Source organism: Hetaerina americana, unplaced genomic scaffold (genome assembly GCF_022747635.1).
Source record: "Hetaerina americana unplaced genomic scaffold, ioHetAmer1.1.p SCAF_76, whole genome shotgun sequence".
In the NCBI taxonomy this organism is placed as follows: Eukaryota; Metazoa; Arthropoda; class Insecta; order Odonata; family Calopterygidae; genus Hetaerina; species Hetaerina americana.
Window position 1 is genome coordinate 458,603 of NW_027287383.1, and position 27,765 is coordinate 486,367.

The 27,765-nt window shown below is 39.6% G+C and overlaps 1 protein-coding gene across 2 annotated transcripts in view; it reads left to right on the forward strand.

Annotated features, from left to right (window-relative positions):
• Positions 1-1,558: 1,558 nt before the first annotated feature.
• Positions 1,559-27,765, forward strand: part of LOC139697427 (uncharacterized) — a 49,177-nt gene continuing 22,970 nt past the window's right edge. Inside the window, exon 1 of one of the 2 annotated variants that reach the window (XM_071596131.1) lies at positions 1,559-1,639. In XM_071596131.1, coding sequence (XP_071452232.1) covers positions 1,618-1,639 — 22 coding nt within the window. In that variant the 5' untranslated portion in view covers positions 1,559-1,617. Of the gene's footprint in view, positions 1,640-23,838; positions 24,120-27,765 lie in introns of those variants that run through there. The other variant, XM_071596130.1, reaches the window with a different exon arrangement.

Genomic DNA, 27,765 nt, shown 5'->3' on the forward strand with positions numbered 1-27,765 from the left:
TGAACATTTACTTGTGTATAATTTTTGAACGGTTAAACTTTTTCTCGGTAGTCACCTTGCCGTGTTCATACTGAGAACATTTTACAGCTATTCAAAGGACTTTTACGGTTTAGATCGTCGGCAGATTTTTCTGCATGTGTTTGCGCGCAGTCCAAAATCATGCCACTTGTCCAATTGTGGCCTCACTTTTACAACATTCTAGTAAATCAAAATTAGCTTCATAGTGATACACTAGTCGCCAGAATCATCCCATACTAGCATGATGTTGGCAATTGCTCTTACCCAGTTCAGAATCATAAAAAAATTGGACCCAAGTACCCGAATGTTTGTATTTAATAACCAACAAAGGCGAGTCAGATGAACACATTCATCATTGCATGATGTGCGCAGTATGCAAGTATGAATACATATATACGTGTATTCATATGCATATGTGAACTCATTTTTGTGCAAAAATGGATGGTGTCATCGCTGGGTCTCCGTGGGTATTGTTCAGATGAAGAGGACTCAACTACAAATCATCTTCCGACTATAGCATTCCTAAGTTAATGTCAAAATATCCACTTTTCATTCCTACGCTCCCCTGTCTTTTAATCAGCTAAAATGTAGTCGGGGTGAAAGTGATATATGCATACATTATAGCATTATCTACTTGAAGAATTTGCTGCTATTTTCTCAAGATTGCATTGAGTTTAAGAAAACAGGAATTTCAGTAAAAGATAATATCTTGTTATTTAGCTTAAGGAATATAATGAATTCTCATAATCAGTATTTTAATCCTATGATTGGTTTACTGCAGCCCTCCATTTCTCGCTATTCAGTGTTAATTCCCCACCTTCTAATAGCTTCAGTTTTTTGTCCTCCTTAATTTGTCATATGGGCCTGTCTCTTGGTCTACGGGATATTCTCTTCAGTTTTTCCTTGTATAATATTCCTAAAGAAATTATATGAGGCATAATTCAAATAAGTTATTTCTGCACCAAATGAAATATAGCCAATACCCCTTTGGCATTAACCCCTAAGGTTAATGACCTTATCTCTTCGTTTTGTCTTTTCTGAAGGTTGGTAGGCATTTAGTCCGCAAGTCTGGCATAAAAATCTAAGCCGAGCTGAAGGATGAATTACCGAGTGACATTTCAGGAGAATTCATACTATTTTCGAGGAAAAGATAAGGAATCTTTGCTTGATTGGTTTAAGAAAAAATAGAAAGGTATTCGTGCAAGGTTGGAAATGGAGTTTAATGCAACAAGCATTTTTTATTCGGGGAAACAGACGGATATGACGAAAAGGATGTTATATCGATTCGGAGTCGAAGCCAGGAAGGAAAGGGGAAATAGATCCGGCGTCGAAAGATGGCATACATTCCAACTGGAACATGTGAAAGTGAATCTAATCACAGTAGTTGTTGCAATAAACGAGTGTAAACACAGGTTTGTGACCGCGACCCATGTCGGTGAATACCCAATGCAAATCCTCTTCTATATTCATCTTTCTAGGGAGAGGTCTATCTCACGACATCTTTCTCAACGGGAGTGGAAACCGAGGGAAGTTGAAACTCCTAATTGACAGATAAAAGTACCAAGTGTCATCGCACAACGCTAACTGAAAAAAGGAGTGATGCCGATGACAAATCCTTGCGGTAAGTTGGACGCATTAGGTTTATTTTCCCTGAGCCAGCCAAGGCTTTCAATTACATTTCATTCCAATGTTGGAAGAGTTGATCAGTCAGATACACTCCCTCCGTCGGAGTGCTTTTAGCACTTCAATTTCGGTCTAAAATTATCTTCCTAACGATTTGTCCATAAAACTATTTTTTTTCAAGAGTACTATATTCAAACATAAGGTGTTTTACTTGACTTTATTCCATTTTTAAACTTAATGAGTTGTCATTAATGGTATTAAACGTAGAGTGAATAATTAATTTGTTTTTAATTTTCGGGCTTCATTTTAAATCTTTAATTGTAATCAAACTTTTTCAAGCATTTTTAACGTTTTCAAGTTTTGCAACTACAATAAATTACTCTCAGCTCTAGTTCGACTTAGACAGGTTTTTTATAATAAACTTGCCTAACCCATCGAGAAATAGTGTCTGATCGAATGGTTTGGAAAATTTCATTAGTCTTAGTTTTCTCATTACTTCTGAGTTAAATTTTTCTCTTTATATTTCTATCAAAGCTAAAAAAATAACTAAATTTCTGATGTTTTCAAAAGCGGAACTATATTTTGAAAAAAAAACCATTTAACTCTAATTTGCCAGATAAGGAAGGATTTCGTATAGCTGAAAATTTAAAGCTTAAGAATTTTGAAGTGTCATAGATTTCACGAGACCTATGTTAATTATAAATATGTTGCTTTAGATTCCAGCCAACTTCACCCGTCGCCATGATAATTTTTATCTCATCCATTTGTCGCAATCCTTTTCCATTCCTCATCACAGCTCCTGTACGGGGAATCTCGAATAACTGACTTTGGTTGCTAATGATTTTCAGCCTGAACGATGTTCAAATTGACGCAAAATTTTATTATTTATCGAATGTTTCGCAATATCCTTTAGTACATTAATGAATACAGACTTCAGGCATGCAAGTAATAAACGAAGAACTCTTTCTTGAGGAAGGTTTTCGAATATGTCCCAGGACATCTATCGGTTATTTTTTGCGTCTTTATTCACAGAGCACTGATGTACGAGTACTCCCACGTACTTTGAATATTCTTGCCACGTTTGCCAATATTTCAGTGAGTGAAATCTTGAAGGGAATGCGACAGAACTCGTGTTGGTTTGGGAAAAGACCCATGAGTGGCCCCCCACATTGCGTGTTACGACTCGCATTCCATCACGAATTTCCATGTTAAGATTAATAGATATTCGCAGGTAATGGCAGCTACCACTGCATTCCGTTATGAAAAGTACAATTGGTGAGGCACATCATGTATATCAACTGTTAGCATCGTAAGAATTCAAAGTGAAAATTATAGTACAATCCTCTAATTACACCACCATTCTTTAAGCGAATAGGCAGAATGTTGCAGTATCTTGCTTCGGCTAGAGAGGCAGTTTTAATTGAAACTTACTTTTGTCTTTATTTGAGCCCGTATTATTTGGGATAGATAGTCTAATGGAACGTTTCTACAGTCGTCATACGAGTGCGTCAACTCTGCAGGCAAGCAGCTTTGCCCACCCTGACGGAAAATTGTTACCCATTTACCATTAGGTGTTTTATCTTGAATGTTGGACTCAGACTGTATTCATGATGGCCGACGAAAGATAAATTGTGACATTTTTCTCTGAATGGTTAAGGAAATAATGCAATTTCAAACCACACAGCCTTAAAAAAAGGCACTTAGGTAGTTATTTTTTCCAAAATTAACTAATCATCCTGTCAGCCATTGCTAAATGTCGGTAATGACAAGGCGCATAATTACAATCCACATAACTATTTATTTCAATCCCCACAGCAATATATTGTCTGAATTTGCAGTAGATTATTTCATGTGATTGAAAGGGGCTCGTGACGAAAGAATAAGATTCTTTTCAAATGTCCCCAAAATTCACCAGTCATTTAGTAATTGGGAAGCTTGTTATACCGGAGTTATAAAATTGCGAGTCGCCCTTTATGGCCGTTTATTTCATGAGGCTATATCACCAAATATATCTTCTATGTAATTAAATGATGATGCATGAATAGTCGTCATTAATGAGAAAGTTGCATTATTTGAAGGATGTAATATCAGGGTGCAACAATGATGTTTTTACATTCTTTTTTATTTTCAAAACAAAGAAAAATATAAATTCTACAATTTGGCTTCGTTTATAGTAAGAGAACCCTTTAAAGTCATCTTTGATGGTAGGAGGAGATTAAGTTGAATCATCAATTTAATTTTTGCTTCAAATTTTCATTTTAAACACCTGAAATATTTTGTTTGCTTAGTTAGTTCATATGGGTAACGAGAAATTTAAAAGAAGTAGTAGTAGGAAGTAGCGTATCCACAAAAGAAAAAGCGTATAAGGTAAGTTAGCCCTATCCTAGAATGCTCGTCCATAGTATGGGATCCATATGAGGTGGGACATATTAAAAAGATGGAAAAAGTTCAAAGAAAGGCTGCAAGATATGTACTTGGAAGGTACAAAAGAGCAGATAGTGTTACGAAAATGTTGGATATACTGGAATGGGAGAGTTTGAAAAATAGAAGATAAAGGACTAGGTTAGGCGCGATGTATAGAATTTTTAAAAATGACGAAGCGTGGGAAGATTTATGGAAAGAGATAGAGAAACCAAACTTTAAGGGAAAAAACGACCACAGTTTTGAAATAAAAATAAGAACACAAAAAACAAATAAGAAAAAATACTCTTTTTTAAACGGAACCATTATTGAGGGGAACCAGCTGCCTGGAGTTTGTTTGGGCCATTTCCATTCAATTTTAAGAGTTTTAAGAATAAGTATAAAGCAGCCACTGGGTGATAAAATTTATTGACTAGTGATCTATTGTACTTATTAAAATATTGTTTGTACGTGATGTGGACGGCGTGAAGGGTTGTATTGCAAAAGTGAATGATGTTTTAACGGTGCGTGATTTTGAACGGTATTTGAAATTGAAGAATGCGTGACTATGGACGGAGTGCGGCGATGAACGGTGCGTTGTATGGATGGTGTGAAACTAGCCCATGTGTGATGGTGAAGGTGCGGTTGGTAGTCATTAAATATCGCTGTATATAAGAGCATTTTATCTCATCCCTGTTCTTCTTGTGTATGAATGTATGTGCGTTGTACGAGTGACCGTTGACCAGGCTTGACCGTTGCCACCAGGACAATTGCCTAATTGCAACGAGATTTGTGTAATAAGAATAATATACGTTCACATACGTGGCTATGCCTGCGTGAAATATTTATGCATCTGCATATGATGAAAAGATGGTTGCTATGGATCAATTATGATGGGCTAATCGGCCGGAGTTCGGCGTGCATGGATCTACACAATTCCCTCAAGTCGCGTGTGGCGGAGGTGTTCGGGTACCCGCCATGCATGTACATACACAATTGTATGGATGCATGCATGAATATTAATATATATTTGTTCATGCTTAAAAGACAGTCGCACACATGCACATGCGTATAGGTATGGTATAAATAATAGTGTTTGACTAAATCATTAAATATCTGTCTTTAAATTACTGTAATTTGGTGCTTCAGTCAGATATTGTTATGGTTGCATGTCTTGTGAAGGAAGAACGAGTACTTGAAGCTGTCAGTGATGGTATCTATCTCTTTTATTTTATCTCCGTAATCGAATTACCAATATAATTCGTGGGTATAATAATTCAGATTCGTGGACATAATAATTCAGTCTTGCCTTCTGTTTTTACGATTTAAAAGGCTACCAAATTAATATCTTTAATTAACTGTCACGCCTACTTTCTTCTCGTATTCATTTTTAACATTCAAAAGCATGGTGACAAAAAGGGTAATGATTTGCATTAATATGAAAAAGCGAATTTTTGTTTTTCTTGTTATGTACATGAAATTTTTTTCAGATGAATCATACTTCCGACGGATGTTTCATGTCATAATGCCGCGTTTGCATGCGAGATGAAAAAATACTGACTAATTTCTATGAGTCTAACCAAAGAGTAATTTTTTTTAAGTGCCGAAAAGGTGTAAATTGACTCTTTTTAACGATTATGTATGCGAAATGAGATATTTATACCTTTTGGAGTTATCTTGTTTTCCTTCGGGAGTTAATTATTAACATAAATAGCATCATAAAATTATCACTTAGCAAAGGCGTTGAGGGCGAGAGCTTTTTGTGTCCTCGTCCTTTTAGTAGTCACAAAAGAACGTTTACCGCCCCATAATTCCTCCTGGATGCGGCCCACCTAGGTTAATATGAGCAGTTGTTTTCGCAGTGCTTTCGGTTAATTTAATTTCCATGAAATCTTTACGGTGAGCCTCATGTTCACTCCACATGGAGATGCTTCTGATGATCCCGCAGTTTTTGTGCTGCCAAGTGGTCCAAATTGACTTTTAGCGGTGCCATCAAAGAAAGAGTTCGTGCTAATGAAAAGAGCTAAATCAATGCTATATTATAATTATATTTTCCCTCGAGCTTGATGGATACCTAATGAGCTAAAGTTTACTTGGTTTTTGATAAATAAAAGGCGGAATAAACCGATCCGTAGTTTAAAATACATGCCGTTAAAAGACGAAGAAGTCATCAGCATGAGATAAACCTTACCGCCGTTTGGATTTTTTAATGTTATGCAATATTTTCTCATGATAGTTATCAATCAATAATATTGAATTATGTTTGTCCGATCTAGCGGCCTTATATTATACGGTTTATGTTATTGTGGTCTTGAGTTGTATAAAGTGCTGCTTTTCGAGCTGACGTTACCTCTATGAAATATAATGAGGGCCTTCAATGAAATTAGGAATGAAATATACTCATCAAATCATCAATGAGTTGGAGGGAGTGGTATTCATTCAATGGAACTAAATGACCGACCAGAATATAGTTTTCCACAATCAAAGAAATGCTCACGAATCTTCGACACGTAATGAGAAATGTAGCTGTCGCAGCAAAACAGTAATCGGCAGAGATCATTTTGAATGTAAGGGAAAGATTAAACAATATATATATGAGTTTAAGGGTTCTCGTACGTTTGGATTTTGTGATCCGTTGTGACTGGGTTTGATTGTCTCCACCAGTTGTACCCAAGCCCATTTTATTAATCTCACGAAGAAATTCATAGAAAATAAAATTTCCTCGGCGTAAGGAGAGGAGGTACTTCATTGCCCATTTACATATATATCACAATACTACCCTATATGTCGTCACGCAGTTGCGGGTTTTAGGCCACTTGTCATTTAGGTAAAATTTTGACTTTATGGTGGAACATACAGGTATTTAGATGTCCTGTATGTAGATGACAATTAGGTAGTGTTATACATTGAAATAATGTATTTAATGTATTCTATTGTTGTGATCACGAATTACGTTTGGGAAGTGGGATTAATAGCATTGACCGTTGCGATAATTGCTCTCTATTAATATAACCGTCCCCTTCTACCTATCTAATGTGATATTAGAATTATTCTTACAAATAATCCCTCCCAATTCACGCAAGTAAACCATTTTTGTTCAGTGCATATCAGTGTCATTTCAAATGTGATTTCCCCAGAGTAGATGTTAAAATAGCACCCAAGTATCTGAGTTGCTCCGCTATATTTACATCCCACCCCTGCTAGACTGTACAATAATAGAAATAATGTATAATAACTGAAGGATTTCAGGTTTTCCCGGCGTATGGTATTCAAGAAGTTCTCTCGGGTTTCCCACCGGGTCAGGTTGCAGTACACCGACGTTTCGATAGCTGACTCTGCCATCGTCTTCAGGGTGAAGTACCCTGAATGTGTAATGGCTGTCTACACGTGCAATGGAAAATTGATTCATTGCCCCAGAATTGTATTTCTGCTTATATTCCAGTATTTAGTTGGGCAACATTTGTGGTATCGAAGATTAATATTGTTTGAATCGCTAGATATTAAACCTCAGTTTAATCAAGCAATAGTGATGTGTGTGTACCGAGTGACCCTGTCCTGCGGTTTTTACATCAGTGAAATAAACACATCAAAACTCGAGCGCGCCACCGAGGGAACACTCATAAGCATTGCAGTTACTCGTAAAAGAACGAGATGGTCAGCGTGTATTCCGGGTGACAGCGCGATACCCCGCGAAGCAGGTGAGAAAAAATTAGTCGGGAAGTCGTTGGCCTCCAAGTAATTACATGCATGTTCTTCCTGCATCTTGAATTTGGCCTTGGGTTAATTCCTACCATCCTTAGCATGCGTATTTTAATTCATCTTCATGGAAAAAATACCTTTATTCATTAGGGATTTTTCGACGAAGATATCCATAAGCGTATCGATCCAGCTGAAAATGTTATGTGGCGTTCGATCGGTTTCGCGCGGCCAACTTGTGGGTGGGGTCAACATACTCCGTCTTTTTGAGCCGCAATTCGAGCCCCGTTCGTCCCTCGATGAAAGCTTCTTGTCGGTGATTGGGTGGCGAGGAGGAGAAACCACGTCAGAACTGTTCGTGCATTAGCCGAAAAGCGGGTGGTCTGGGTGATCCAGTGAACACTTGACAAACACACCATGCTTGACGCAAGCAAGATTTCGTAATAGTTTGGAAAGTTCACCGTGATAATTTCGTTCTCAATCCTAAAAATATTTCGTTTTTGTGTTACCCGCAGCAATCTAATCCACTTTGATCCACAGCGATCTCCTCTTTAATAATAATGCGTTGAAAATACGATTTCACCATTGAAATTATTGTTTTCTATTCTTTTGTTCATATCATTAGCTTCTTTGGAGCTACAAGCTTGTATGTGCGTAGGTCGTTACATCTCCCTTCAATACTCCACAGCGGACAACACTCTCCATTATCCCACGTGGCAGCTAACTGAGAAAAATTCACTCTAAATGTAAGCAGATGCTACCATATTTATTTCCCTTATCCATGTATATAATTTATGAGCATATTCCGTAGTTCTTCCGATTTTATATCAATTTCTTCCTTCAAAATTCTGTTGTGTCAGTAAACTTAAACTCTATTGTATGACGCGAGTGCGTCTTTTCATTTTTACTATTTCTCATTTACTTCAAATGCCTATTTTTCGAGAAGTTGTCATTCATTTTATGAAATATTATCTACAGATTGGGAAATTGAACTTCGTCGTCTCTTCATCCCAATCTCCATTTATTTGAGCCTTTTCTTACACGTTCAGAGAATTGTTGTATTCTGCCGGAAATGATAATATACTCGGTTGGTGCTGCAAGTTAGTTTACAGCCTTACGCTAAAGTCTACTCCTGAGGAAATGGAGATTTAGAATTCGAATCCTTACGATTGCGTTTTAAGTAATATTCCGATTCCCACCCTGAATTTCGTGCGGGAAGAATTACATGTGCAAAACAGCATCCGTGCGGATAGGGTATTTATCTGTGTCCGCTGGCACCCCTCACCGAGAGGAGACCAATGCCGACACAGGGTTTTTCTCAAAGTCCCCCCTTATTGACCTAATTGTCTTTAATGACGCTCCTGGTTCTAACGGCACATCAGGGTTGTGCGAACTACAGCGAAAAAGCAGAAATGCTATAGCTAGTAGTACTAGGGTCAGAAAGGTAATTCGTTCAAACGACTAATTACTTCAATGGAAGTGTAAACTGTGATCCAGTAAAGTTAGACACCAATTTTATCAAGTGTTCCTGAGAATATAGAGGAGAAAAAAATAACTCCTCTTAGATTCGTATTTATACGAGGGTAAGGAGGACAGTTAATTTTTCTGTGCTAGTCTCTGTATCTGTTCACTCTCACTGCCCTAATGGGAGAAGGTAAATGAGGAGACTCAAGGGTAAATGAGTCGGAGAAAGACGAGGTGTGATATATGTTCACCAGCTCTTCTAAATGAGGCCCCATGTGCGCGAAAAAAAATCTTTCATGCACGCGAAATGCACATAAGGTTATGTGCATTTTAAATGGACAAGTCCAGCCACATTATTCGCATTGGAAATCCTTGGTTTTCAAGTAGGCGCGATATAATGGAAAGAACCGTTCTATTGCTAAATATTCAAATCTTCGCACGTAAATGTGCCACATACCTGTAACTTCATCAGCATAGGAGAAGCTCGTGGCGCAGGCAAACGAATGACAGTCGGACCAATTTTTGGGGATGAGACAGTCGAGGGAGACGGAATTGTGAAATAATGATCAGAATAAGCAGTATAGAGATGAGGGTTCGGGGCAAACTTAGAAGCCAAGTTCTCTATTGAAAAATATCTGAACATTCGGCTCTGAAATTCTTCAATTCATCGATATGATGACTGCCTCAAACTAATAAAAATCCTTGATTTAATTTTTTATAGTTCTTAGAATGAGTGATATACATGAAGAGGGGAATGTTGAAAACCTCCGAGGAAACTACTATTCGGGTGAAATCTATGAAGAATACACCTTGGATCGAAAGATGAACCGCTAATCCCAACGAGGAATGATAAATAAAATTATCTTGACTAAAGGCAAGAAAACTAACCATTACGAAATAAAGAACCTGTGAGGAGATTTGCGACATAAACTTGTTCCGGGAAAAGTTAAAACTGCAAGCAGAACTGTTAGACTTCATTTGAACGAAGGCAGGACGAGAAATGAAAATGACAGTGGTAAAATTTCCAAAAAGGATGAAGATAAAGCGAATAAGAGGAGAGTGTTTTGGAAAATCTTTGTGGGGGAAAGGGAATGAAAGAATGCATGAAAACTCCAATTAAATGATCCAGTTGTAAACGATGAAGTGAGAAAGTCCGGTTTTCAGATCAGAAATTAACCCCCTTGGAGGATTTTCTGCATGCAGGGAACAACGGGGCACAGGTGATTGAATAAATGTCATCGAAACTAATAAAAGAATTGAGAAATAAAACAGATAAAAACGAAAAATAATAATATATGATATTTTTACGAAAGCAGAGGTTACAGTGAACTTAAAGAAGACGTAGTCATCCCAATCCCGAAAAATGAAGGATATACAGGATACCAGTACATGCGAAAACATTCAAATGATTGATATATCAGCCAGTCGAAGTACATCAAAGATTGTGACAAGAACAATCTCCTTGGATGGAGGTAACGTCGGAAAATGTGAAATAGTATCTACGTTAATATAGATTTATATTTAGAAGAAGTTAAAGGTTTAAGGGTGACTGTTTTATACCCTCATAGTTATCATCTGTATCTGAAGAAAACTTTTGAAGAAGTAGATGGGAACATGATGCTACATAATGTTCATTCATCTGTAGGAAATAGGGATCAAATAGGAATACAGAAAATTTATTTATGTGTGTGTGTGTGTGTGTTTGTGTGTGTGTGTGTGTGTCTGTGTGTGTGTGTCTGTGTGTGTGTGTCTGTGTGTGTGTGTGTGTGTGTGTGTGTGGGTCGCGGTAGTCCAGGGGGTAGAGCGTTGGACTGCTGACCGGAGGGGGCCCGGGTTCGATTCCCGGGCAAGGCACTCTGGGCACCTGCAGCTCCACCCAAGCCAAAGTGATTTTTCGGATACCAGGTCTTCGTGGGAAACCATAACCGGCACAGGGAAAGGAACTGGCTACCCTGATGTGTGAATTTCACACGAAATATAGCTTAGTACTGGGTGAACAGGGCTTAGTACTGGGTGAACTCTACCATCACCTACCAAACCGGCCTTCGGGTTGATTACTGTGTTTATGTATATATATATATATATATATATATATATATATATATATATATATATATATATATGTGTGTATATATATATATATATATAATACGCACACATATTGAGGGAAGATTGCGGTAATTAAATGGGGTGAAATTTGAGACGAAACTAACATGAAAACATTATGATAGTGATGCTAATCATCAGTGTCATCAATGATCTTTAATGCGTGCATCGGAAAAGCATTAAATGAGAAGAGACCAAGAAAATGACAGCGTGCTATTGCGTAGAGAAACAATACCAGTCTACTATTTTTCCAAGGACTGCTGCAGGTGGAAGGATGAAAGAATCTTAAGAATCTCTTAGACCATAACGGCCGCATGGATGAATTTCCGACAAGAGGAAGCAAAGATAGTAATAAGTAGACTGGAAGATGTAGGAAGGCCAACAAAGTGACAAATACTTGATAACGGTAGTTTGAGAAAGTTATAAGACAAGGAGATACATTCACATGGGGTTATTAAATGTATTACAAATTTGAATACATACGAGTAATTAGAATAATTTTATCTGATAATAGGACTGGTAACGAAAGAAGAGATAGTTGGGCATTCGGAAACAGTCAATAATGACCTATTAATTGAGTTTCCTTTCATATGGCTATGGGCCTAGGGCAGTGGTAAAAGAAGAGAAAAGAAGATCAAAAGCTATGGATATGCGGTGAATCCGAAATCCTTAGCCTTCGGATCACTACAATGTAATGATTCCCTCGGTCTTTTGGTTAAAATTTCAGGAGACAAAGGTTGTTAGTATATAAAATGAGAGGCAATTAAGGAAGGACGAAAGAAAGGAAGGAAAAAGGGCTCTCGGGTAAAAAGTTGCGCATTCGATGTCTTTAAGAACCTTTGCGAATAACTTTCGTCTTCATCAAATTCACAGCAAACAAGTTCTTGAAATGAAGAGAAGAATGTTCACTTTTGTCAAGATAAATGGGGTTTGTTTTATAAACGCCTAATTTCATCGTATCCGTGGGTCCTATAGGGCTGATTAGGCGTAAAACGCTTGCAATCAACCCTGTCACCACCCTAAAATTAACGACTCCTCGTTCGCTCAATATACTTAACTCGTTTCACCACTCATTTCGCATCTCGAAATGTTTTGGGTTAAACAAGGTGGAAATATCTGGAAAAGCATGGATTCAAGCCCATTGACGTCACATCACCCTTACTTTCTCTTTCCTGCATGCTGCTAGCCATTTCGCTGGACATATCCTCGAGACGACAGATTATTAAACATTTGTGTATAGTTATAGTATGTTCTAAGTTCATTATATATCAAATAGTTTAATGATTAGAGACAATGAACGTGAAGAATAAGCTTTTTACTTTTGGGAAAACTGCGTATCTTTCTTCCTCCGACGTTTACGCAGTACTCCGCGAGTCGCCGCAAGGGCGTGTGGCCCTCCGTCTTTCGGCCCAAATCAATGCGGTATAATTCTGAATCATACTTAGAATGCCGGCAACTGAATAAACATTCTCGTTTGACGTATTCCCGTGAAAAATTGTGATCACACTTCGGAAAGGACGTTATCGCGGCTGTAGAATGCAATAGGGTAAAATTTATGGCATCATTGTCATGAACGGCGTTGTTTCCGTGAGCCATATGTACACACCATTGCAGCGACTTGCGAGGTGTAGTGAAATTAATACAAAATAAGTGAAGTCGAATCAATACCGGTAATTCACAGTAAGAGCTTGTTAAAGGCCTTATTTAGACACACAAAAATACCAAGGAGAGGAATAAGTCTGTCAAATAGGAACCTGATAAAACATCAGTGTATCTCACTATTTACTATCATACATCTTATCTTCCGAAAGGGTGCGGAACTTGGATTATATCACATTTATTTCGAGTAATAAATATGCGATAGATTTACCTTAGCGTTAGGTTTTCGGTTATTCAAGATGGGGCGGCAGTAATGTGACTCCTTGTGTTCTGTCGCTCCACTTCATTACGAACTGGATGGCTTGTTTTTGTTTCGTATATTTCTTGAAATTCTTAGAATGCTCCCTAATATTCACAGTCTATTCTATAAGAGGTTTGACCAACAAGAAATGGAATGTATCGGGCCACTATTTCATCACTTTTGATTCAAACAATGCTTTTCTTGAATAATAGCTTCCTCAAGATAGTACCGAATGTCTTCCTTAAGTTACGGTGTGATAGTAACACCCCCAGTTCCTTATACTATAAAGGTACTATTGATTGAAAATTTTTTCCTGAAAACCACAGTAAGGGTGTGATTTCTTGAAACGGGGTGACTGTCACTTTTGTGTGCGAGAAAGTGATTCAGTTTGAATCTTGACTTAGGGAAAACTCAAGTGTCCCCGAGGAAATTGATAAAAGTTTAGAGGCAGTGGAATCTGTTTCAAGGTTTGCTCCCCCCCCCCCCTTTCTCCCGGCCTCACTGCGGAAGATCCCTTTGATATCGTGCATATTGCAGCAGAACTCACCCAGGGCTCTCTATTAATAGGAGTTCATCGCTCGGGTCGCGACTCTTGCGAATTTTTCGTGATGGCTGGCTGTTCGTCCGAAATGCGTCATTCGCTTTCGCTCGGGATGCTGGGTGGCCTCTCCCGGGGCGAAGACGACGCGTGATCGGGTGGATTTCTCCTGGATACACCAGTGACGAGGCGGCGAAGAGAGGAGGGATATGCGAGTGAGATTGGAAGGGGGACGCGTAGGGTTCAGTATATCTCATCGCCTGCGTGGAGGAAGTAGGGTGGGCGGATGTATTCTGTTTATTTTCGTCTGGGGTCCCATTCCTTCGGGGAACAAAGACTTGCCTTGTGTGTCCTCTTGGGTCATCGATTTTTTCGCAGACGTTGGGTGTTTGGGAGGTTAAGAACTACCAAAGCTGCATGGCTTTAACACGAAGTCTGGAGCGCTTTCGCCCATGAGACGCTGCGAAATTTGATAAGTGAGTGATATTACTTGCCTACAGGATGAATGATTCCCGGTGGAATTTAAAAGCTTGTGCCTCACTGAGCGAGCTCCTATATTCCACATAAAAACTGTGTTTTCCTAATGTTTTCCTCTGAGAGTTAATTAGAGGATAATTGTCCTGAGTGTGACTTTGGTTTTGGCCTATGACATAATAAGTGGAGAAAAAATCGAAAATGATTGATAGTCAAAATTAAGTGTTTGCACTGTTTCACCTCAGGTAGCATGATCAAGTGACGTAAGTTTGTGATATTTTAATATCCTCCTTGAGAAGTGAAACTAATTTTCTTTATTCAAAAGTGTTTACCTTGTATTTTGTAATTTTAAATTATATTAATTTTGCTGTAAGAAAATGAAATGAAAATTTTGGGATGATTGTACATTTTCTTGTTTATTATTTTTTTTGCAATACTAATTGTTTTTATCAACTTTGGATATTTGGGTGCAATCATAAAATATAACGAATATTAGCTCAAAATTATGGTATTTATATATTAATCCAATTTTTTTTATCTCCTTAAATGGCCTTTTATTCGAGGTGGCGTGGAACCACCACCAATATTCTTGACATTAGAAACTTATTCGAAAAAGTAAAAACTTTTTCAAATCAAATCTTTGAAAGAAATTCCCACCGATTTTTGTATCCGGTATTGCCTAAAATTTTATGCCGAAAGGGCTTGACAGTTAGCTTAAGAAAGACTCTAAGTAACATGAACTTCTTGTAGCTATTAATAATAAACAAACACCCTTGCAGCAAGCTTGCTTCACTGCACACTCAAGTGTTCACTAATGAATTGAACTATTCCAAACTTTCTGAATGGCCATCCACGTACGTGGATAGAAGTAAGTGTGGGTATAAATTCCGTTTAACTATTGAGGTCTCTATATCCTTCTGTTTAATTTGCTGATTGACATTGATTTTAGAATCCTAATCTGCAACCCTTAAAGTTGTTTTTTATGCGCACTATGCTGGGAGCTGAACTTTGACGTTCGCTTTCCGTGTGGGGAAAAGTCAAAAAAGCCAGGTTTTATAAGGAATACTGTAGCAGATTGGAGGAATAGATGACTTATTCTAGTCGAACGGAGCCTGTATACGTTTCAGTCAGACGGTGCCGGTAAGACAGCATAGGAAAAATCGGGTTAGGTAGTAATAAGCAAGGGGGTAAGACAGAAACATTAGGACACCGGCAGATTTCAAGATACTCCGTAACGACTTATGTCGGATATCAAAGTGGTGCAAATAATCGGGTTTAGAATTAAATATCAGGAAACATTCAGCAATGAAGTTTTGAAATAAAAGAAAAGAGGAACGATACGTAAATTATAAAATAGATTGTGTCTAGTTAAGCATATCAGAGCGAGTTAAATCTTCCATGTCATCATCTTTTAATCTTTTTGCTATATTTTCTATCCTATTTCTTGTCGCAATATTTCGCGCCACAATTCCGTCATTAGCATTTGACGGAATCGGCGATTTATTTTTTATTAACTTCTCTTCCGATTTCAATGTGATAACTTTTCTGCGTCAAAATCGTTCCGGAACCTATAACATGCCAAATTACGGGAGTACAGTATCATCAGTAGAACTAAGATAACTGAAGTGCTAATTTTAAAAAGGATATAAAATGGAACAACACATCTTATAGGTAGAAGCAAACGGACGACATACATTGGCCTTCATTTTTTCTTCACGGTCTCAGTACACATCATGCCAGCACAGATGAGCTGACCTAGGATACCGGATTTAAGCTACTACCAAATGATGGGTTTACTACTTAACGCTGTGTTGTATGGCTAAGTTATCATTTAAAATATTAATTTTACATTTAGTGTTAAAATTAGAGTCAATATTTAATTTTAATATGATCAATGCTTATAAAATAGCAACGTATATTTGATTTTCCATTTTTTTTGGCGTTAATTTGGTGCTCTCATTGATGCCGAAAAGTGCGGCCATTTTGAATGTTTAGTTAATTTTTGAAATCTGTTTTGCTTGGACGTGTTTTGGCTTGTCTTCGATTTGTGCCTGTACCAAAAAATGGATCATAGAATCTGTATCAAATTTTGTGTGAAAAACGAAATTAATTGCTCGGACGAATTCCGAATGTTGACTGTGGCATGTGGAGGAGCTACCTTGGACCGAAGTAACGTTTATCGGTGGTGCAAAATGTACTCGGAGTGCCGAGAAGATGTGAACGACGAAGAGCGTGCCGGACGCCCGAGCACGTCAAAAACAGACTAAAACATTGATGAAGTGAAGAAAATAGTATTGGCCAATCGTCGAATCACCGTTAGAGAAGTTGCTGAGGACCTAAACATATCCATTGGCTAGTGCCATTCCATTTTTACCAATGATTTGGGCATGACACGGGTCGCCGCGAAATTCGTACTAAAACTGCTCAATTTCGACCAAAACAGCAGCGCACAAACATTGCTAATGAGATGTTGGACTCTGTCCGCGACGACCCAAATTTGCTCCAGAGGGTCATAACTGGTGAAGAATCATGGGTTTATGGTTAAAAAACCATAAACATGGTAATCAACCCGATGGTCGGAGTAGTAGGTGATGGTAGAGCTCACCCAGTACTAAGCCCGACGACGTGTGAAATTCACACATCAGGGTAGGGGGGCCAGTTCCTTTCCCTGTGGGGTTTATGGTTATGACGTGTAAACTAAAGCTCAATCATCCCACTGGAAGCTGCAGCACGAGCAAAGACCGAAGAAAGCTCGCCAAGTTTGGTCGAACGTGAAAGTTTTGCTTACAGTTTTCTTCGATTGTAGGGTCTTGGTGCATCATGAGTTCTTGCCAAAGGGTAGAACGATTTTTTTTAAAGGTAATCTACCGGTTAAGGTAGGTTTTTGGATGGACACAACTACCAAGCAAACATTTTATTACTCCCAACAAAACACAAAATCCATCATCCTACTCTATATCAGGTCCCTCTTCATCTCTGAGGAATTTCATCCTCCCTTCATCCCGTCCAACATCCCTATCCTGTTCTTTCCCTTTACTCTTTTGCCCAACATTCTCCCCTCTATCAGAGTCTTAAATATCCCACTGCCGGTCAACACCCCCTTCATCTCCTTTTCCTGCCTCCATAGGATTTCTCCCAACAAACCCCTCTCTTCGCCCAACATACCAAGTACTTCCTCATTTGTTTTCTTCTCTGTCCATTTCACCTTCTCCATTCTTCTCCACACCCACATTTCAAAAGCCTCCAGTCTACGTCTATCCTCCTGCTTCAATGACCACGTTTCCGCGCCGTACATAGCTACGCTCCATATCAAAGTTTTTACGAGTCTTTTCTTAATGTCCTTACTCAACGTTCCCGTCATCAACTCCCTCCTCCTTGTGAAAGCCTCTTCGCCTAGCGCAATTCTTCTCCTTACGACCCTACTACTTTGACCGTGTTGGTCCAAAACACTACCGAGATACGTAAACTGTTCTACCTGATCTATTTTTGCCCTCCTATTTTAATGTTAAGCTTAGCCTTTTTCTTTCTAGAAAATCGCATAACCTTTGTTTTATTAATATTGATTCTCATCCCATACCTGTCGCACTGAATTTCCAATTCACTAAGCAATGCTTGCAGCCCCTTGGCTGACTGACAAACTAAAGCTTGTTCATCAGCAAACCTAACTGATTTTACGAATTACCCTCCGGCATTCATTCCTCCCTCCAGTTCTTCCCATGCCTCTTTCATCATTTCCTCTGCATAAAGGTTGAACAGCAACGGTGACAATGGGCAACCCTGCCTTACACCTTTTCCTAACACTGCCCAAACGGACTCCTCGTTCGCCACTCGCACCTGAGCAGTCTGAGACATGTACAGGTTGCGGATTAGCCTCCTTTCCCTCCAATCTATTCCTATTTTCTGCAGAATACTCATTAGTTTTTCCCAATTCACTCTATCAAACGCTTTTTCGAAATCTACGAAACAGGCGAATACCTCCTGGTTGTGTTCTATATTCCTCTCGATTAATAATCTCATTACTGCAATGGCATCACGCGTACCTCTCCCCTTCCTAAACCCAAACTGATCATCCCCTAAGTAATCATTTGCCCTACTCTCTATCCTTTTGTTTATGATCCTGAGAACAACTTTAGCTGCGTGGGATATCAAACTAATTGTCCTATAGTCCTCACATGACGTGGCCTTTACCTTTTTCGGAATAGGAACTAAAACTGATCTCACAAAGTCTTCCGGCCAGATTCCCTCCTCATAAATACTACGGATCAGCCCATATAGCCTCTTCCTCCCACATTTTCCTAAAGTTCCACGGGAATGTTATCTACCCCCACGGCCTTATTTAGTTTCATCTCCCTTAGTGTCCTTTCTATCTCATGGTCTAGTATGCCTGGACCTAAGCTGTCCTCCTCTACGTCATTTTCTTTTTCAATGTCTAACTTTGTTGGTCTGAGTTCTTTACCATACAGTTCTTCTATATACTCCTTCCATCTCTCTTGGATCTTTCCTGCGTCAACTATTACCTTACCCGCCTTATCTCTAACTGTTAGCATAGCTCTTCCTTTCTTACTTCCCGATAACGATTTAACTTTGCTGTACAGCGCACCGATTTCACCCTTCCTCTGCAGACTTTCCATATCCTCGCACTGCGTCTTCCACCATGCCTCTTTGGCTTTATTTGTTGCCCGCCTCAATTTATTGTTCAATTCTTTGTACTTCATTTTGCCTAATTCTGTATTTACATTCTTCCATTTTCGCCGCTCATCCATCTTTGTAATCATCTCATCCGTGATTCATGGTTCCCTAGTCCTTTTAGTGTTAACGGTTCCAATAGTGTCTTTTGCGGCTTTAGACAACCCTTTCTTGATACATTCCCATTTTTCTTCGATAGTACTTAGCTCTTTACCATTTTCCATGATTTCCTCTACCGCCTCTTTGTATTCCTTCCTTTTCAAACCATTTAATGCTTCTACATTCCATTTTCTGACTCGCCGCCCCTGCCTTATCTTTTTGAAACGGACGCCACATTTCATAACAGCTAAATTGTGGTCCCCATCAGCTCCCGGGAAGCTGTGCAAATTTATCACACTGTTCCTAAACCTGTGTCTAACCAGGATATAATCTAGCTGATACCTTTCTGAGTCACCTGTCATTTTCCATGTATATATGCGTCTTTTTTGGTGTCTAAACCAAGTGTTGGTGATGACTAACCCCTGTATCTTGCAGAACACAACTGCTTTCTCCCCGCGGTCATTCCTTGTGCCTAAACCGTAGTCCCCGACCTCATCACCATCTCTTCCTTCGCCTACCGTCGCATTCCAATCCCCCATCACTATCAAGTGTTTCCCTGCGGGAACACACGCGATTATGTCCTCTAACTGATCGTATATCCTATCGACCTCTTCTTCCTTAAGGTTGCTCGGTGGCTTGTATGCCTGAATAATAACCAAGTTCGTCGGGTCTGCTTTTATCTCTACTAGTAATAACCTATCCGTTACCTGCTCTATGTCAACTACGCTTCTTCCTACCTCTTTATTTAATACTATGGAAACCCCTCATTTGCTCTTGTCCCCGCCGCTGTATAATATTCTATACTTATCGCTCCAGTAATCCCCGCTATCTTTCCTTCTCACCTCGCATAGACCTCAAATATCTATATTTCCCCTTTCAATCTTTTGCTTAACATTCTCCAATTTCCCTGTCCTCATCATTGTCCTAACATTCCACGTCCCTCTTCTAACTAATTTGGTGTTTTCCTGCGTCTTCTGTCCTGCTGCTGCTGGTTTTCCCTTGCAAGGGTTTCGTGGGATGACGACCGCGGAAGCCTTGCCTCCCCCGCTGCCGGGCACGACACACGGCCGATTGGGCCGAGCCCCGTAGTTGCCAGGACTCAAAATGTCTGTATAGTCCATCATGTTAATCTCGGGAATGATAATTGAGGTGGTTTCCCGTTGCCTTCCTCAATAGTGTTTTTAACGTGACACCATCACTTACCTGCCGCCCCACTGGGGTCAGACGCCATTGCAGCCGCCTCACTGAGGAACAGACGCTGCGTGGACTACCTTTCGTCTGGCTCCTAACCTTCGACCTATCTGGCATGGGTGACCCTACCAGGAGCAATTTTAATTACTCCCGCCAGCACAGCTCTAGGGGTCATCGGAACGCACAAGCCCATCCACCGCGTCAAGGTTGTAGTCCGGGGAGGGGGGTAGAACGATAAATAAGGAATACTACTTGCAAGCTATGCGCAATTTCCGCGAAGCAATCCGCTTGAAACGCCCGGATTTGTGGAAGAACAAAAATTTTCTTTTGCACCATGACAACGCCCATGCTCACACATCGTTACTTGTGCGCGACGTTTTGGCCAATAACAACACACTAATGATGCCGCTGCCACTGTAGTCCCCAGATCTGGCCCCCAGTGACTTTTTCTTGTTCCCGAAATTGAAGAGGCCCATGAAAGGACGACGATACGCTACGATTGACGTGATAAACTCTGCATTGAAGGACGAGCTGAACAAGATCACAAAAAATTATTTCTTGAAGGGCTTCGAGGATTGGAAAAAACGTTGGCACAAGTGTATAAATATCTAATGGGGATTACCTTGAAGGGGACAAAATAGGTATTCATGAATAAATAAATAATTTTTGGAAAACACAAAAGTCGCGATACTCTTTGAACAGACCTCGTATTAGATTAGAGAAATAGACTGCAAGACTGACAGGTTTAAAATTTCATATTTTCCAAGAACGATGAGACACCAGAATGCTTTTAGTGGAAAGCCCCCAGGAGTCAGTTCGACACAATAAGTATTGCCCTCCCAAGTGGGAACTGCGCGTGGTTATATATACTATATATATATTTTAGGTTCCCCCCACCCATTTGAAAAACCCTAAACGCCTCACCCAAGCATAATTTTTTGTCTAGGTGATTATCAATTCCATTTCCTTCAAAATTGGCTCATGCATGCAACTAGGTTGAAAATTCGTTTAATAGAAGACCATAGAGGAGTTGCTGTAGACAACATCATGTCCTAATATGTGTGTGTATGTATACATCCGAACACAACTCGGGATAGCAAATAGACATAATTAATTTTCTTATTGATGATATGAGCGAGTTTGCTTCATTGATTAATTTTCTTCGTAATTAGCGTTCTAATTATTCGAGGCAATACTGAGTCTTGAATGCCTACTTAAGTCTGTTTTCCTGACCACATATTATTATATTTGTTATTATGATTTTAGCAAAATGTTAAACCCGATGAGTGACTGAATACTTAATTACATATAAGCATTTTTAAACAGCAGGCTATGTGTAATGAGGATACGGGTCAACTAACCCGGCCTTTTTATCCTTCGGCTTTCAGTCCATCCATCCGCGCAATTAGTTGCCTATCTCTAAAGTGAAGGGGAGGGAGGGTTTCAGGGTTAAAAATCCCTTATCGATTTAGCCGGGCCTCAGCGGCTTTCCGAACAGCTGAGGGGCGCGAGTTCCCGGCACGGCTCCTTGAAATGCGATACTGTTACTCCTTACGGGTGTAATATATTACGAGTGATTTGACCTGAAGATATGCACAACATGATTATTGTATGTTCAGCATTAATGCACCTTAATTATCGTGTATAGCTCATATAACACAATTAGCTAATAATTGGCAGGTATTAGGTAGGATATTCGCTCAGAGAATGATAGATCACCAATTTAGCCAAATGTTTGCGTGTTCAAGGACGTACTGTCTTTAATATTAATTATTGCAGAAATATTTCCTCAGCTATTGAAAAACAATATCTGGATACGTTAAAAACATTATTATGACTTTTACAATGATGATAACAAGCATTAAATGGTTTCGTGTATGTAACGGCAAGTTTATATAAGAATAAAATGCGCCATTGCATTACGTTCAAACCAGAGACCTCGGCCTTCAAGAAAATTTAGAGGCGAAATATTTCCACTAGGATGCTTTTGATTCGAGGTCGCTTTTATTTTCTCAGTGTGATCCGACTTGAACTGAAGCTAATATTCTGCATCATGTTAGTAAATTGCGCATGATACGTAGATCCTCATCTCATAATTCGCCCTTCATTAATAGAATTCAAAATATGATATATTTTTTCTGCCTTGTTCAGGGTAAAAAAGTTAATGTTTTTGTTTCTCGCGATGGGAATATTCGCAGATAAATAATTTGATAAAATATCATAGCTATTTCAATCAGTCATATTCAGCCAATACTCATCAGTACCTTTTAGGGGTGTGCTCTGGATGAGTCGTTTATGAATCAGTGATCAATCGGTATCTTAGAGAAAAAGCAAAAGGGACGATAAAAAATAATACAGAATCCGGCCGAATGAGTATCACTTGGAGAAATCATTTATCTCGCTAGAAAATGCGGTTTCATATTTACCATAAGTTTTATGCGTGGAATCTTTGCACGAATACCTCAATGCCTTGAGGTGAAGTCGTCGATAATCAGCTCGTTTTACCGTAAATTTTGCTTTTCCAGAGTTGGTTAGGGGTAATATTCTGAACAAGGGTGCTTAGGAATGCCCTCACCGCAAATTGTAGTAAAATATCCATAGGCTAGAATAATATTTTCTTCATCCAACTCTGTATTTACTATTCTTGAAGCACTTCAGAATGAGATTGATGAATAACATTTTTAATACGGACGAAATTGACTATTCTGGAAAATTTGTGGATTTCCTGTAGTGGTTAATATATTATAATAAGTTTTAAAGACTCAATGATGAATAACTATCCCGTTTCCAGCATCATTTATTCTTAATACGTACTGCAGGTGCATTTGAAATTGTGGTATAAATGACGGCCTGTAAATGGTATTTTAAGAAGTAGGTATCCACGGCACCAAATGTAATCCATGTTGTTGAAATAGTTTTCATCCAGTACAACCTAGTCCCCAGTATATAACTCTTTAGAATTGTCCACCCCCATCTGAGGGGCTCCCAAATCTCCAGTCAACTCACGTGTTTCCTATTCGTGTACCCATATCTTGATTAAATATTGAAAGTGTAAAGACATTAAATTATTTAATGCGTAATTATTTCAAAAGTAAATTAAATTGTCACTGTCTTTAAGAAGATTTAGCACGATATGCCTATTTGTCTGTATACTGCCCTTGTTTCTGATAAGTGCTTACTAGTTCATTGCATGCCAAAGCGTTTTCTGTAATGAGGCTCATGCATGGTGCGTGACTTAGTCGGTTCGTGAGCTGTGCATGCCTGGCGTATGCCACACACTTTCCCGGTGGCTCGCAGGGTACTATGACGATTTCTGTCGCATTGAAAATGAAAATTCTCTTCAGAAAGCATTGCCCACTGGTGCTAGTACGATTCATCCATGAAGCAGTTCAGCTTCGATTTTCAGATGATTCCAGCGCGATTGATCATCATCGAATCGCGTTCCGTTCATGAATTCCAAGGAGCCTGCCCTCGCGCGACCCCATAGCGAACTACGTCGAGCAAGATCGCGTTCGTTCCCGCGCCCTCATTCGACCGTTTTGGGTTGTCCGCTGGACGGCGGTGCTGGCGCCTCTGCTTCGTCGTAGAACTACCTGCGACTGCTTTATCCGGTTCGTCGAACCGTTCGAGCAAGTTTGCAGGGGCGTGCGCGCGCATAAAACGTTGTTGGGCTGCCAACGATTTCTTGTTCACGTTCCTTGCTCTGTTCGCTTGTATCGTGCTTTGCAATGTTATTCGAGTGCCAATAATAGATATTTGCTATGGCAGAAGTGGTATGGACCGCGGAGGAGGTGGGTCGTCTAATCGACGCAGTGAAACGACGTGATTCGTTGTACAATCCGGCGTCTGGGGAGTACAAAAATCGGATCGCTCTGAACCAATGCTGGAAGGAGGTAGCAGAAGTGGTGGGTGGTGGAAAAACCGGTGAGTGTTTAACCGTGCTAGGTGCTCAATTTTACTCTGCCAATGAAGAGTATCGCTTATTCTCGACAAGGGTGGCAAGAAATGTCATAGAGGGCTCTCTTGAAATGCTTCAAAGCAGTGCTACGGGGAGGAACTCTCGAGAAAGGATATCATTCCTTAACAAAGCTTGCAGTAGCGTTGGCGTTAGTTTTTACAGAGGAAGTGTGTCGTCTAATCGACGCAGTGCAACGACGTGATTCACTGTACGATCTGGCCTCCAGGAATAAAAAATAATCTTGAACAAAATAGAAAGCATTTGTTTCTAGTAGGTTTTTAAAATTCCTGAAATACGTCAAAACTGAACACAGATAACCGCGCTGACAAAATTATTTATGGTTAAATTTTGTTTGACAACGTGAAACCATCTGCGCATTGTCGACAAACTTCAACAAGGCTTCTGAAAAGTCAACCTCAGATGCTATTTATTATTCAATTAACAACACTGCAAGGGAAATCAGTCTCACGACAGCCGTAGATCCGTTTTCTATGAGATTCGACGAAAAACTACGATATCCGTTTAAAACTGATACTGGCATCGCAAGGATAATTCAAAACGTCGCGTATACGTTAGGAAATACATCGATTTTATTGGTCGTTTGAGGGTTGGAGAACCTCTGCTAGTACACCTTTACATCGCGACAAAAACTTACCACCCTCAAAACTTCGCTATGCCATACTCACACTACAGACAAAATGCAATTTGTCTTCGTTCGCACCGAGACTCACGCTCTCGCCGTCCTCGTTGGAGGCTAGCGTATACTACGACTAACCTTTCTCCTTTCATAAACTGAATTTTCGGTTAGCAAGTATTGAGGGATAGAAATTAGTATGTGAGCCTATCTAGGTTTACATAGCATAAACTTTACTTAATCTTTCACGGATAATAGCTTTTGCTCAAATGCTTCATGATGTTCTCGTCTTTTTAAAGAGAAACTTGACCAAAGACGCGGAAATTCGAAATTATTTTATACTTATGTGGATGTTATCCTGCAAGATGGTATGTCCCGGGGTGATTGATTAGACACCAGGCTACTTATCACGAAATAATTTTCCTCTAGCGTGGTCGGGGGAAGTTATTCTGATCCCTTGTTCGTGTACCAAATTACATCTTAAATCTTTCTGTTATGCGCCCAATCTCTGTAATTTTACGAGGGGATATCGAAAATTTTAATTATTACTATATCCCCCCGCCATGGGTTTTTGAGTTCTGGGGATAAAAAAAGGTTGCTTGCGGCGAGATCAGAAGAATAAGGCAAAATTTCAATGCCACATTGCGTTGATTCCGCGATATGAGTAAGAAGGAGCATTGTCGCCAAGAAGACTGATGCCTTTGCTGATCATACCGCGTCCATTTCTTTTTCAGAGCATCGTACAATTTGTTTAGCAGTATGCAGTGATAGGCACCAGTGATGGCTTGACCCTTCTCCAGGTAGTCTGTTAAAATGACACTTCCAAAAAAACAGGCAGCTCTTCAGGCAGGCAGACCTTCCCTGCAGATTTCTGCATCTTAGCCTTCATGAGGGGCGGAGAGTCGCTGTGCTTCCAGTCCTTGCTCATCTCTTTGGTTTCTGGATCATATTAAAACATCCAAGATTCATCTATTGCTACCAAACGACAAAAAATATCCTCTTCGTCTTGTTCCAAAAGATTCAATATCTACCTAGACAGGTCGCGCCGTGTTTGCTTCTGAAAAGGGGTTAGTAGACGTGGAAACCAGCGTGCTGACATCTTTGACTTGTGCATTTCTTCGTGGATAATATTTTACAAGCTGTCGTAACTAAGTTCATTCTTATGATCATTCGGATGATTGTCTTCAGCCCTAAGATCTAATAGATAAAGCACTCCACTTTCTCCACTGTGGCAGCATCGATCGTGGGTGATGATCTTCCACTTCTTGGATCGGTTGTGATGTGCTCAGTTTGAAAATTCCTTTGAAAGTGCCATTATCCGACTTCGTTTGATTTTACTTAAATTTTCTGAAGTTTGGTGCACCAGCGTGATGACACACCCTTACAGGTGGGAGTGTATTTAGGTGAGAGAGATATAGGGAAATAAAAAGTAGCGCGGATAGGACAATGAACACAGTGAGAGACGGTACGTTTGAGAGGGAAGAAATGGAAATGCGTAGTGATGTGTTCACCTTAGGGAGATAGAGTGAAATGGAGAATCCTACCTGGGGGCCGTGAAACGCCAAGCATAGGCGTCACCAATTGATTATTTCCTGATCCAATTTTCACATTAATAAGTGATGATTTTAACTTTATGCTTATTTGATTGGTGTTATTTTTTCCGATTTTTTGATTCACTCATTTTCACTTCCAATTAAATCTGTGCTTTTTCGGATGACGTTGCTGAAGTAGCTAGGCAATCTGTCGTCAAACAGCTTATTCATGAAAATATTTACGCAATCTTCCGATTCAGTCCATCTTCAGTATTCCGTTGAGATCCCTGGAAGAGCTTACCTGAGAGTTTTCTATCGCCTTTCTTTTATTAAATGCAAGAAAAGAAAAAGGATTTGTGTGGCTTCTTTTCCTCGGAATATTAGGGCCTTGGATTGCTGATAAGTACTTATTTGATTCCTGGCGTATTCTGACGTAATTTCTTTGCGCCTATCATATTAAGCATTAAATGACAATACAAATCAATTTCAACGAATAAAAAATAGGGTGCCTGTAGCAAGGGGTAATATTGCTTACTTCTTATTTAATGGTTGTTGTGTAAATAACAAAAACAGCCAGATAGAACGAACAGAGCTTTTGGCATTTGTCATTATAGAGATACCATATTTAGGAGACCAGTTACTTTTCTTTTAGGCTTGATATTTTTTATCATGCAGCGAAAATTTTTCTGGCTAATTTTTCCTATAAATTTGCCTCTGTTAATTCGTACTATTTTTTTAATTTTACGATCTCCCCGAAATCTATTTTTTTCTCAAATTTCGTCACCAAATCTGTGCTTTATTGTATCAAAGGCGATGGAAACATGCCTGGTCGGCCCATTTGGTCTAGCCTTGAAAATGGATGGCGCATGAGGGGTCGTGCTGCAGGCCGGACTCGGCTCCGAGTCGAGTGCCGCTCTAGGCGCGACGAGTAGGGGGGTCCCGGCGGCGTGCGCAGAAGGGTCTGGGGTCAAGTCTGCCAGGAGCCGCTATCGGTGCAGATCTTGATGGCAGTAGCAAAGGTAGTTCCTGTTATGGAATCTGAGACGTATCAAACGGAATATTCCTAATAGAAGGGGAAATCTTTGTATTCCCTATACATTGTGTCAAGGGAAGTTCAGTATGTATTCAAGTATATGCTAAACATTTATGATCTGTGGCTAGGTCATCTGGAAGAAACACTGCGGATATTCAACTAAAATTTGTGCTAAATATTTTCTGTTTCCATAGTAACTTCATTCCAATATATGGCTAACATTCTCGGAGAATCAATCAGTAATTTGGTGAAACGAGGAAAAAAGAGCAAAAACGAACAAAATCGTAGCATTTATGAGGGAGAAAGACCGGACAGGCCGGAATACTGTTCGATTGGTACCTATATTATTTTATTATGTGTATTCCACCGGTTAAGGAATGTTTTGGGTGGAGATAGCCAAAGAAATTGTGCAT